General features: G+C 37.9%; 1 protein-coding gene across 2 annotated transcripts in view; it reads left to right on the top strand.

The window, feature by feature from the left end:
• The window catches only part of KLHL7 (kelch like family member 7), a 57,771-nt gene that overhangs the window by 21,174 nt on the left and 24,313 nt on the right, over positions 1-12,284 (top strand). For both annotated transcript variants that reach the window (XM_082632044.1, XM_082632045.1), the window contains 2 exons: positions 2,222-2,397; positions 4,936-5,110. In XM_082632044.1, the coding sequence (XP_082488170.1) occupies positions 2,222-2,397; positions 4,936-5,110 (351 nt within the window). The remainder of the gene's footprint in view (positions 1-2,221; positions 2,398-4,935; positions 5,111-12,284) is intronic.

The raw sequence follows: 12,284 nt of genomic DNA, 5'->3' as shown, positions 1-12,284 counted from the left end.
TTTTTAACATCTTTATTGGAGTATAATTGCTTTATAATGTTGTGTTAGTTTCTGCTGTATAACAAAGTGAATCAGCTATATGTGTATATATATCCCCGTATCCCCTCCCTCTTGTGTCTCCCTCACACCCTCCCTATCCCACGGCTATAGGTGGTCATCTAGTAATATATTTTAAGAGGAGGTTAGGGAGGTACATATTAACCTGGGCAGAAACAAGCCATAAAATACCGTATCAACATTTTCCAAAATAAAAAATAGCCTCAGTAATGAGTTTTTGTGTGTTTAGGAAAAGGAGTAATGATTTACTTCAGAAATGACAGAATGATTCAGTATTAAAAAACCAAACATAATATACTATACTAACATGCTATAGGAAAAAAATACTTAAAATCATAGCAACAGATGCTGAAGGCACTCTTATGTTTTCAGTACCCATTCCTAATGTTTAAAAAAAGCTCTTAAACTAGAAATAAAATACCTATGTTAACCTGTATGTGTCTGAAACCTAAAGCTAATATTCTTTGCATGGAAGCATGCTACCGTTCAGCTTCGTGCTGAAAATTTCCACCAATGTAGTCAATCAAAAAAAATAAATAAGGTAACAATAAAAGTTTCCTTATCAGGCATAATCATAGCAGTTGTTTGTTGGCTAATTTAAAATTTCATTAACGCAGTGAGTGGTTAAACAAGATTATATCTGCCGTAAAGGTGTTATTTTAGTGTAACATAAAAATACACCAATCTGCCAATCTGTGACTGTAAGACCAAGTCTATGATTTGAATACTGATCCATTGTCTGTCTTGCCTAAATCACATCAATAATATATTATCTATGATTTTTTATTTTTAGTTTCCTTAAAATGAATTGATAACTGAGCAAGACGGTCTGATTACAGAATCCCTCTAGAATTTTGCAGTGTTTTCCCAGATTTTATCAGGTGTCCTGGTCATGCTTAATTTGAGCTGTTTTCAAGTCTGTTGTAAACCTTTGAATTAGTTTTCATAGAAGCAACTGCTTTCTTTTCACATTCATATTTTATTGATCTGCATGATATTTAATTGAGTTGCATAATTACAACAAATTCAACTGCCAAAAGTTAGTTAAAAAACAAATACTGGTTCTTGGTGTAAATATCATTCCCCTGGTGGGAACATAAATGTTCAGATGTAGCAGACTGAGCACACAGCGTGCCATGGCATTGGTCAGTACAGTTAGAAAATGGCAACTAGTCTAAGTCACTAGCAGGCATCAGTTATGAGAACCTTTATGGTTATAAATATGAAAGTGTCAAAACTATCTGAAGACAGCATGAAGTTGAAACATGGAAAGTCAAAGCTAATAAACTAAAAAAATTCAACTGATGACTTTGAATGGAGGCCTGCCACAAGATCATATACAGTAATCAGTGGTTTTATTTAGCAGAGGTTGACAAACTTCCTATAAGGGCCAAATAGCCAATATTTTAGGCTTTGTGGGCCACGTGTCACATGTGGTCCTTGTTGCTCCTCTTCCTACTTCTCCCTCTTCTGCTTCTCCTCTCCTTCCCCTCCCCCCTTTTCTCCCCCACTCCCCCTTTTTTCACAACCCTTCAAAAATATGAAAAACGTTCTTAGCTGCTGACTCTACGGCTAGATGTGGGCTGGATTTGGCTCATGGACAGTATTTTGCAGACTCCTGATACAGAGCATTAATAATCAGTTAGGGGGGATCTTCCCTCCTAAAGAGAAAATAAAATAGCTGAATGGAAAATATATGGGGTTTCTATGAAGAAAACTGTTAATTACATTGAAGATCATTAAAAAATGTAAGTGGAGATCTATGTCATGTTCCTAAGTGGAACTCCTCCATGTTGCAGAACAGGCAACTGTCCCTAATGTAATCCAAAAATTCAGCAATCCTAATTGAAGTCATATCAGGATTTTTTAAAAGTAGAATGTTATAAGCTTATTTTAAATTTATTTGAAAGAGAAAATGTTATACCTGTAGCCAAGAAAAGTTTGAAAAAACACTGAAGGGGGCCTGTCCTACAAAGTACCAAATTCAGCCACCCATAAGAGAGTATATTGGCATAACAATAGACAAATCAGTGGAAAAGAAAAGGATCCAGATTTATGAAATTTACTGTCTCATTTTCCTGGAGTCATACTTAATCTTTCACGTATATTTGTTTGTTTGTTAACGCATTCATTGTTTCTTCGTTTGTTTTCTTTCTGTGTTCAGGTATAAGTGTGCTAGCAGAGTGTCTAGACTGTCCTGAATTGAAAGCAACTGCAGATGACTTTATTCATCAGCATTTTACTGAAGTTTATAAAACTGATGAATTTCTGCAACTCGATGTCAAGCGAGTTACACATCTCCTCAACCAGGACACTCTGACTGTGAGGGCAGAGGATCAGGTGACTAAATTGGCTTCTCACATTTTTCTTAGTAAAAATGTCCCTATGGATTTCTTATGCTTCATTTTTGGATACATGACAAAGAAAAGAATCATATTAGGAGAGAGTGTGTTCTTTACACTAATTCCAAATTCTGTTTCATAGGAAAAAATAAGTTTTGGGTGCTCGTAGAGGCTGGCTCTTTGAGAGACAGGGCACTTGTAGAGATGCTGTTGTGTAGGTAAAACAATGCCTCCCCCAAAGTTGTCCACATCCTAATCCTTGGAATCTGTGAATGTGTTACCTTACATAGCAGTTGAGACTCAGCAGATGTGGTTAAGGATCATGAGAGGAGGAGATTATTGGGTGGGTCCAGTGTAATCACAAGGTGCTTAAATATGGAAGGGGGACAGAAGAGTCAGTGTCAGAGTGACGTGATATGAATTAGACTTGGTTGGCCATTGCTGGCTTTGAAGATGGAGAAAGGGCCGCAAGCCAAGGAATGCAGATGGCTGCTAGATGTTAGAAAAAGCAAGGAAATGGTTTCTCCTCTAGGCCTTCAGGCAGCCCTGCTGACACCTTGATTTTTGCCCAGTGTGTGACCCATTTTGGACTCTGACCTCCAGAACTGTCAGATAAACAGTCAGAGGTGTAAGCTGGGTACAGGTGTTGGGAACTGGATGGGGTAACTCTTTGATATGCAGACATTCACTTAAACCCTGTTTTCAGTTCCCCATCCTTCTCTGTATTTTAAGTCAATAAGTTTGTAATAATGTGTTATAGCAGCAATAGGAAACTAATAGAGGTACAGTAAGATCGCATGCTTTGAGTTACTTTTGTTCTAGAGATAAAAGGTTTGCACTGAGCCGTATTCTTTCTCCCAATCTTCATGGCCCAGAGTATTAGTTACCAAGTTGACAGGTTGGACCCGGAGAACCCAAGTAGGCATAAAGAAAAAACAGTTATATGAGCAAAATTGACTGACTTATATATAGTATAGAAAGGAACGAATAAGTAATTTTAGACTGAAGAAACCTGACAAACTTGATGAACACTACCTACAGGTTAATATCATCAGTGATATCATGTACTCTTGTGTAATGAGGATGGCATGTTACCTCTGTGTCTTCCTCCCAAAAAAACTATAACCCCAGCCTAATCATGAGAAAAACATCAGACAAACCCAGATTGAGGGACAGTCTATAAAATACCTGATCAGAACTCAAAGCTGTCAAAAAGTCCTCAGAAACAAGGAGGGTCTGAGAAACGGTCATAGTCTAGAAGAGCCTAAGGTGACATAACCACTAAATGTAATGTGGTATCTTTTATGGGATTGTGGAACAGAAAAAGAACATTAGACAAAAAGTAAGGATTTTTTTTTTTAAGTATGGACCTTAGTTAATAATAATGTATCAGTATTGGTTCATTAGTTATAATAAGAGTTTCATACTAATATACTATTTTAACAACTGAGTGCAGGGTGTATGGGAACTCTGCACTATCTTTGCAACTTTTCTGTAAATCAAAAAGTGTTCCAGGGCCTCCCTGGTGGCGCAGTGGTTGAGAGTCCGCCTGCCGATGCAGGGGATACGGGTTCGTGCCCCGGTCTGGGAGGATCCCATATGCCGCGGAGCGGCTGGGCCCGTGAGCCATGGCCGCTGGGCCTGCGCATCCGGAGCCTGTGCTCCGCAACGGGAGAGGCCACAACAGTGAGAGGCCTGCATACCGCAAAAAGAAAAAAAAAAAAAAAAAAAAAAAAGTGTTCCAATAAATAGTTTATTTAAAAAAACGGACCAATTCCCATAAAAAATTAACTGTCTCAGACTTAGGGCTTATTAACACCAACCCAAAATAACTAAAGTAACTAACTCAAATGTGTGTGGTAGATGTGTATGTATATGAAATAATGGGTTTGTTTTCAGTGTATTTAAACTAGTGATTTATAAATCCAATTATGTTACTAAACTTGGGCTTGTTTGGTACAGTTAAATGAATGCTACCATATTATTTTGGAAAGCAATTCTTATGTAAATATCCTGTAATTTATTTTTTATATATAGAATTTTTATATCATAAAGTTTCCGGAAAGTAAGTCTGTCAATTCATAATTCAGGAATAAAATCATAGATGACCTTCATATCTCTTGGGGTAGAAGGCCTCTGAGAAAATTAACCTGTTTTCCTGGTACCATATGAACACATTGAAACTCTCTTTGACCAATAGATTGTTTTCAATGGAAATGTACATCATATCTCCTTCCAAAAAGGAAGCTATATTTTGTTTAAAAACAATTATAGATTCAGCATCCTACCTGTCATTACATTATGTAGTAGTAATTAGTTCTAAAACATATTACCTAGAAGAATCACTAGAGCATTGTGTAAACTGTTCTGAAGTACAGATGGTGTTTGGGGATGAAAGCAAATATCTGAATAAAATATTGGGAATAAGAAGTTGTGTCTTCATGAGACTCTCCCCCTTCAACGTGAGAGTAAACACAGGTAATTGGAAGTGCTGCTGCCTTCTAAGAACTTTACTATGCTGTTTTTCTCCCCTTAGGTTTATGATGCTGCAGTCAGGTGGTTGAAATATGATGAACCTAACCGCCAACCATTTATGGTTGACATCCTTGCTAAAGTCAGGTTTCCTCTTATATCAAAGAATTTCTTAAGTAAAACAGTACAAGCTGAACCACTTATTCAAGACAATCCTGAATGCCTTAAGATGGTGATAAGTAAGTTGCCTTAATATCCATTTATAACTTATCGTGTAGCCAGTTTCTCATGGGCTTAAAACCCTTCAGAATGGATCAGACTCGGTAGCCAGGGAGAAACACTCAAGACTTTGCCCTTCTGGATAATTAATCTATTGGGGTTCTCAGCTGTCTATCCGGAGGGAACTTAGCCTCAGCCCTTATTTTACAGGAACATGTGTGATAGAAGTTTAAAAATTACTTATGCTTTGTCTCCTTTTGTGTACAATAACTTTCATTCACTTTGTTTTTTGTGTTTCCTTTTTCAAATAATTTAACCAAGTAGTGTACTGTGATCACATTTTCTTTCTTAAAGAAAAAGGTTTGTTTGTTGCACGTGGAGCACCTTTTTTGCCACATTTTTTTTTCATTTACTTAATTTTTCTTGACTTGCAGGCTAAGTTCCAAGCCCTCTGTAAAATGCCTCTTAGTAAAATTGTCTGTACAATTAAACAATCTGTTGCTTTTATTTTTTGGAAACACATTTATAGAGCCTTCCTTCTGCCTATTCCAGTATGGAGTGTTTGCCTTTTAGGCTTAAGGCACAGTTCTTGTCCTGGGACTTCCTTTCTCTGCCATGCTGGGATGTTCTTTCACTCCTAAGTTAGATTCACTATCTTCCTCAATCTCAGGTCTTCACCTTTCTTAATTCTGTTTGATTGAACATATCCTTAAAAGGTTCCTGAGAAAGGATATATGATCAATAAATATTTGGAGATTTGACAAATCTCATATCTTTATCATAAAATGTTGAAGGATAGTTAAACTGGGTATAGAATTATGTTGAAAATCATAGGCATTCTCCATTATTTGCTAGCTTTCATTGTTGCTTTTGAGAAATCTGATGCCAGTTTATTTATTCTTCCTTGTAAGCATTTAAAATCTTTTTTTTTTTAATCCCTGGTGTTTTGAAAGTTCACAGTAATGTACCTTGGTGTGCATCTTTTCTTTCTTTTTTCTTTTTTTTTAAGTTATCATATTGGGCATTTTCTATCTTTTCAGCCACAGATTTCTCAGTTCTTTATTATTGATATTGTGATTCTTTAGGCATTGAGTCTCTAATCTTAAATCTCTCTTGTTATCCACCTTTGCCTCTTTGTTCTATCTTCTTGGAGATAGGCTTAATTTTTCCTTCAGCACTTTGGCATGTGTGGCATGCAGGATTGTAGTTCCCTGACAAGGGATCGAACCTGTGCCCCCTGCAGTGGAATTTGAGTCTTGACCACTGGACCACCAGGGAAGTCCCATTAAATACAGTAATTTTATATTCTGTGTTTGATAATAGCAATATCTGAAGTCTTTGAAGACCAAATGCTGCTGTTTTTTCATTGACTTATTCCTGGTGGCTTAATTCTTTGTGTTTTATAATTTTGGATTGTGAGCTTTTATATATATATATTTTTTTTAATTTTATTATTATTTTAAATTTATTTTTGGCTGCGTTGGGCTTTCGTTGGTGCGCGCGCGCGCTTTCTCTAGTTGCGGCTTGCGGCGAGCAGGGGCTACTCTCTGTTGCTGTGCGCGGGCTTCTCATTGCAGTGGCTTCTCTTGTTGTGGAGCACGGGCTCTAGGTGCACGGGCTTCAGTAGTTGTGGCTCGTGGGCTCTAGAGCGCAGGCTCAGTAGTTGTGGCACACGGGCTTAGTTGCTCCGTGGCATGTGGGATCTTCCCGGACCAGGCCTCGAACCTGTGTCCCCTGCATTGGCAGGCAGATTCTTAACTGCTGTGCCACCAGGGAATTCCCGATATATATATTTTTTAATATTTATTTATTTGGCTGCTTCCGGTCTTCCTTGCGCCGTGCAGGATCTTTAGTTGCAGCATGTGGGATCTAGATCCCTGACCAGGGATCGAACCTGGGCCCCCTGCATTGGGAGTGCAAAGTCTTAGCCACTATACCACCAGGGAAGTCCCATGAGCTTATATTTGATCGATCTTAATCTCCAGAAATATTGGGAGGTGTGGTTTGTATTCCTCCAGGTTTTCCCTGTTTTCCTTAAGAGGAGAATAGTGTTTGCTTTTGCCAAGTGCCCTGGGCCACAACAATCCAGGACTACTTTGAATTTTTCTCGGCTTACGGGTTTCTAGACTTGTAGACAGGTAAATTCAAACCTCAAACCTGTATCAGCTGTCATTATAAATTCTCAAAAGAGGGAGACTTTACCTCTGCCTGGAGGTGAAATTGCAATAGGCAGATTACTAGTTTTCCTTTGTGCTATTAGACAGTTTTCTTAGCTTATCTTCATTAAAAGTATAACCAATACAAGTGATCCAGCTTTAGATAGAGCTCTCAGTTCTAACACTTGTGCAAATCTAAGACCTAATCTTATTTCCCTCATGCAGCCAATAATATCAATTTCTAGGTTTTAAGTATTATTGAAAGCTCTCAGAGTAGCTCCAGGGTCTCTTAATGCTCACTCTTCTGGTGTTTAGTTCACTCTCCATTTTTGGCCCTCTGCTCTTAGCTATGCACTTAAAAGAACGTTTGTTTTATTCTTTCCAGCATTATAGTAATTTTGTAGCAGAAAATTATTTCTGAAAGTCTCAACTGTCGTACTGCTGTAAGTGGAAGTTCAGCTTGTCTTTAAACGGGCCTGAAATGTGTAGTGTATGACTGTGATATGCTGAGATAAGTATGCTCCTGCTAACTCTACCAGGCTCTTCTTGAGTTCCCATTCATCTTAAACCAAAACCACATGGACAGTATCCACACATGGGATAGCAGTATAGGTTTCAATTAATATGTAATGAGCAAGAAAGCCTCTCCTAGAAGGTATTTAGAAACCTACTTTGAAACCTTAAGTTGTTTTTGGCATTCATTTGCACATTTCATTTAAGGTATAGCTGGTTTCAGACACAAAATTAAGGAAGGAAATAAAAGAGAAATGAGAACTTTCATTCCTGCCTAAGATACCCTTCTCAAGAGTGGCAATAAGTTTGAGTGCCCTGGTTATTAAATAGTAATTAATAATTATTAATTACTTTAATTAAAAATTACTTTACTTGAATTAATAATTATTACTTCCAATTATTAAATTGGAAGTAAAGTAAAATTTCTATCAAACTTATCACATAGCTACTACTTAATATTGTTGTGGTTTTAGGTAAGTTGACCCAATACTGTCCCCTAGTTTGGAAAAGTATTACAATATATCCATACAATGGAATGCTCTATATTTACTAAAAATATTTTAGATGAATATCTAATAATATAAAAATTTTTCATGAGTGGCAAAAGCATAAGACAGTGCATGGTATAATACCTTTTGGTTACAGTTATGGTGTCAAGGGAAAAAAGAAGAGGGTATGAATCAAGGATACATCCTTGTGAATATCTACATTTAAGGGGTGGTAGACAAAGAACCGGGAAAGGAGAGTTCACCAAGCTACTTGAACCACAGGCTGGTATCTTTTTTTTTTTTTTTTTAACATCTTTATTGGAGTATAATTGCTTTACAATGGTGTGTTAGTTTCTGCTTTATAACAAAGTGAATCAGCTATACATATACATATATCCCCATATCCCCTCCCTCTTGCATCTCCCTCCCACCCTCCCTATCCCACCCTTCTAGGTGGTCACAAAGCACCGATCTGATCTCCCTGTGCTATGCAGCTGCTTCCCACTAGCTATCTGTTTTACAATTGGTAGTGTATATAAGTCCATGCCACTCTCACTTCGTCCCAGCTTACCCTTCCCAGGCTGGTATCTTGATAACCAAGATGTAGGGAGTTTTAAGAAGCACAGCATAGGTTGCCACTAGTTTCTTGAAGTACAGGGACGTGAAAGAAAATCAGGACCAAGAAGATGCCTTTAGATTAGGACTTTCATCTTTTGGATTTCACAATATCAGATTTTTTGTTATGCCTCTATTTGCAAACTCTGTTATATTTCTAGTTTCATTGGGTAGAGAACTGCACCTGTTTCTTCATACATGGTGTAAGCTGTTGAAGATAAATTAGCCAGTCTCAGTGAAGTATTTAGTTCTTATGTGGATTCTGAATTGATTTAGAAACAGGATACCAGGATTATTCAAGAAATCCAAACGTGTGGGGATTAGGGTCTTGAGCAGGAATCTATGTTTTTTGTTACATTTTTTTCTTTTTCTTTTCCTTTTTTGTTTTGTCTTTTTCTAATAAAGAACTATGAGTTCTAAAATTCCTTGACCAGGCACAAGCAGCTGAGACTCTTTCAGGCTTTGGAGCTTGGGTAGAGCTCAGTGGAGGAAAGAAGGCCTCCCTTCCTCAGATCATCAGTTACCTTCCTACCGTCTGATTTAGGGTCTGCCTTTTGAGAGAAGAAGAAAAACAAAAGATGATAGGAATATAGAATAAAACTAAACTGAAAGAATTTACAACTAAAAGAAAACAAGTCATAAAAACAAAATGAAGAACACAGTCAAAACCCTAACAAAGGGGCTTCCCTGGTGGTGCAGTGGTTAAGAATCCGCCTGCCAATGCAGGGGACATGGGTTTGAGCCCTGGTCTGGGAAGATCCCACATGCTGCGGAGCAACTAAGCCTGTGCACCGCAACTACTGAGCTTGCACTCTAGAGCCTGCGTGCCACAACTACTGAGCCCACGTGCCACAACTACTGAAGCCTGCGCGCCTAGAGCCTGTGCTCTGCAGCAATGAGAAGCCCGCGCACCACAACGAAGAGTAGCCCCCGCTCGCCACAACTAGAGAAAGCCCACACGCAGCAACAAAGACCCAACACAGCTAAAAATAAATAAATAAATAAATTTATATTTTAAAAAAATAACAAAGGGTCAGACTAAGCTCTTATTCAAAATTTGCAAATGACAGTACCTGACTCTCAAAGGAATAACTCCCAAAGGAATAAGCCTAAGGAGCAAGGCGTTTCTCAGGAAAAGGTGCCAGAGAGTTTGTCCCCAACCCTGTCCTGGGAGAGAAACAGCCCATCAGTGAAGGAGCCACAGTTTGTGCTTCCTCCAGGGTTGACCTGGTTAGCCACAGTCAGCCACTTTTAACCAGTGGCCTGTTGCCTGGAACAGTTCCGTCCTGTTTCTCTCCTTCCCTGCTGCCTTCTCTTGTTGGGAGTATTGTGTTCATAGATTCCACAGTACACCTCTGACCTGTGTGGAGCCCTCACTAGAGCAGCAGCTCTCAAACCCCATAAGATCTGTTCAGGTGTAGTGTTCAATCATTTGGATTTCTAACACGTTTCCAAGTGATGCTGCTAGTCAGGGAACTATATACCTTAAGAACTACAGTCTTAGACCTAGAGTGAGAGAGGAGGGAATGTGGAAAAGTGGTTTTTGTAATTGTAAAGGATTGTAAAAAGCAAACAAATGAAGAATATATGATAGAAACCATATGTGTCCTGCAGAGCCTAAAATATTTGCTGTCTGGCCCTTTACAGAGAAAGTTTTTTGACCCCTGACCTAGAGCAGGCTGCTGAGTGTTCCAGCTGTTCTAATGCACAGTGCTTCTACTCATACTCTGAAATGGAAGGAGATGCTAGAAATATTGATACTGATTTTCATTCATTCACAACCTGTTTTCCAAACGTGTCTTCTCTATCTCTTATAAAGGCCCAACACAGCCTCATGAACAGAAGTGTTTTCTGCATGTATTGAGAATTGCTTACATTATCTTATTTTTGGATCAGTAATACTGCACATCATCTACAATTCAAAAAGGTATAAAAGGGTATATGGTGAAAAGTAAGTCTCACTGGAGGTAACCATTATTATCTTGTATATCCTTCCAAAGGTAGTCTTGAGTTTGTGCATATACAGTAATTTACTGACATGTATAAATTATGTATAAAACTATATATGAATAAAGATATAAATTTTTAAAACAAATGGTATCACACTCTGTGTACTCTTTTATGTCTTGCTTTTTTTATTTCTTTTTTTTCTTTTGGCTGCGCCTCATGGCTTGTAGGATCTTAGTTCCCCAACCAGGGATGGAACCTGGGCCCTTGGCAGTGGAAACCCTGAGTCCTAACCACTGGACCACCAGGAAGTTTCCCATCTTGCTTTTTTTCATTCCACATTATTTCTTGGAAATCGTCCCATGTGTACATGTTACCCTTCCTCGTGTTTCTCAACAGCCACATACAGTATTCCATTATGTGGATATACCGTAATTTTTAACCACTTGCCTGACAGTGAACTTTAGGTTGCTAAAATCCTAAAAGGGGAATTACTGGCTAAAGGGTGTGTGCATTTGTAATTTTCACAGATCATCCTGTATTGCCTTCCAGATAATTTGTACCCATCCACATCCCCACCAGCAGTGTAGGAGCGTGCTGCTTCCTTTATCATACCCTGTGTTCCAGATAGTTTGATCTTGTAAAATCTGATGAGTGAGAAAGTATGATTTTAATTTGTATTTCTCTAACTAGAGCAGTTGGGCATCTCTTCATATGTTTGAGAGTTATTTGTAATTAGTTCTTCTTCTGTGAACTTTGTTCAGATTATTAATCTAATTTTCTGTTAGTTGATCGTCTTAATATTATTAAGAATATCTTAAGGTCTTTTATATGATTTATGAATACTTTCCTAGTTTGTCATTGTCTTTTGATTTTGTTTTTTCTTTTTGCCATGAACTAGTTTAACTTAAAATTTTATGTGGTTCTGCATATTTTTTTCATAGTTTCTGTGTTTGTCTTTTCTTAGGCTTCCTCGTTCTGGGTCTTTTTTTTTTTTTTTTAACTATCCGATTTTTCCTATAGTTGATTTGTGAGGTTTTTTACATTTTAAAATATTCTATTGATTTGGAATTTGCTTTAGAGTAAAATATGAGGTAGCGGTACAAATATTTTCTCCATATCATTGTCTAACATCACTTATTGAACAATCTACCTTTCCCACACTGATTTGAAATGACATCTTAAAAGTTTTTAACTGTTGAGTGTCCCCTGACTTGACAAAATTAAGGAATTGCTTAAAGGAAAAGGGTCATGTTAGATCACAGTCGTTCTGAATCCTCACTGCATTTTAGAATTGTCTAAGCAGTAAGTACTTCTCACAGTTTTATGTGCATCTGATTTACCTTAGGATTTTGTTAAATATGCGGATTCTGATTCAGTAGGTCTGGGATTCAGTATTTCTAACAAGCTCCCAGGTGCTGAGGCGGCTGATCTTTTAACCACATTTAAGTGGCGATACCAGTGCCTCAGCCCTA

The sequence above is a fragment of the Mesoplodon mirus genome, assembly GCF_964341445.2.
Source record: "Mesoplodon mirus genome assembly, chromosome: 9".
NCBI classification, from domain to species: Eukaryota; Metazoa; Chordata; class Mammalia; order Artiodactyla; family Ziphiidae; genus Mesoplodon; species Mesoplodon mirus.
The sequence above is the reverse complement of the archived record's forward strand: the minus strand, read 5'-3'. Positions and strand labels throughout refer to the sequence as shown.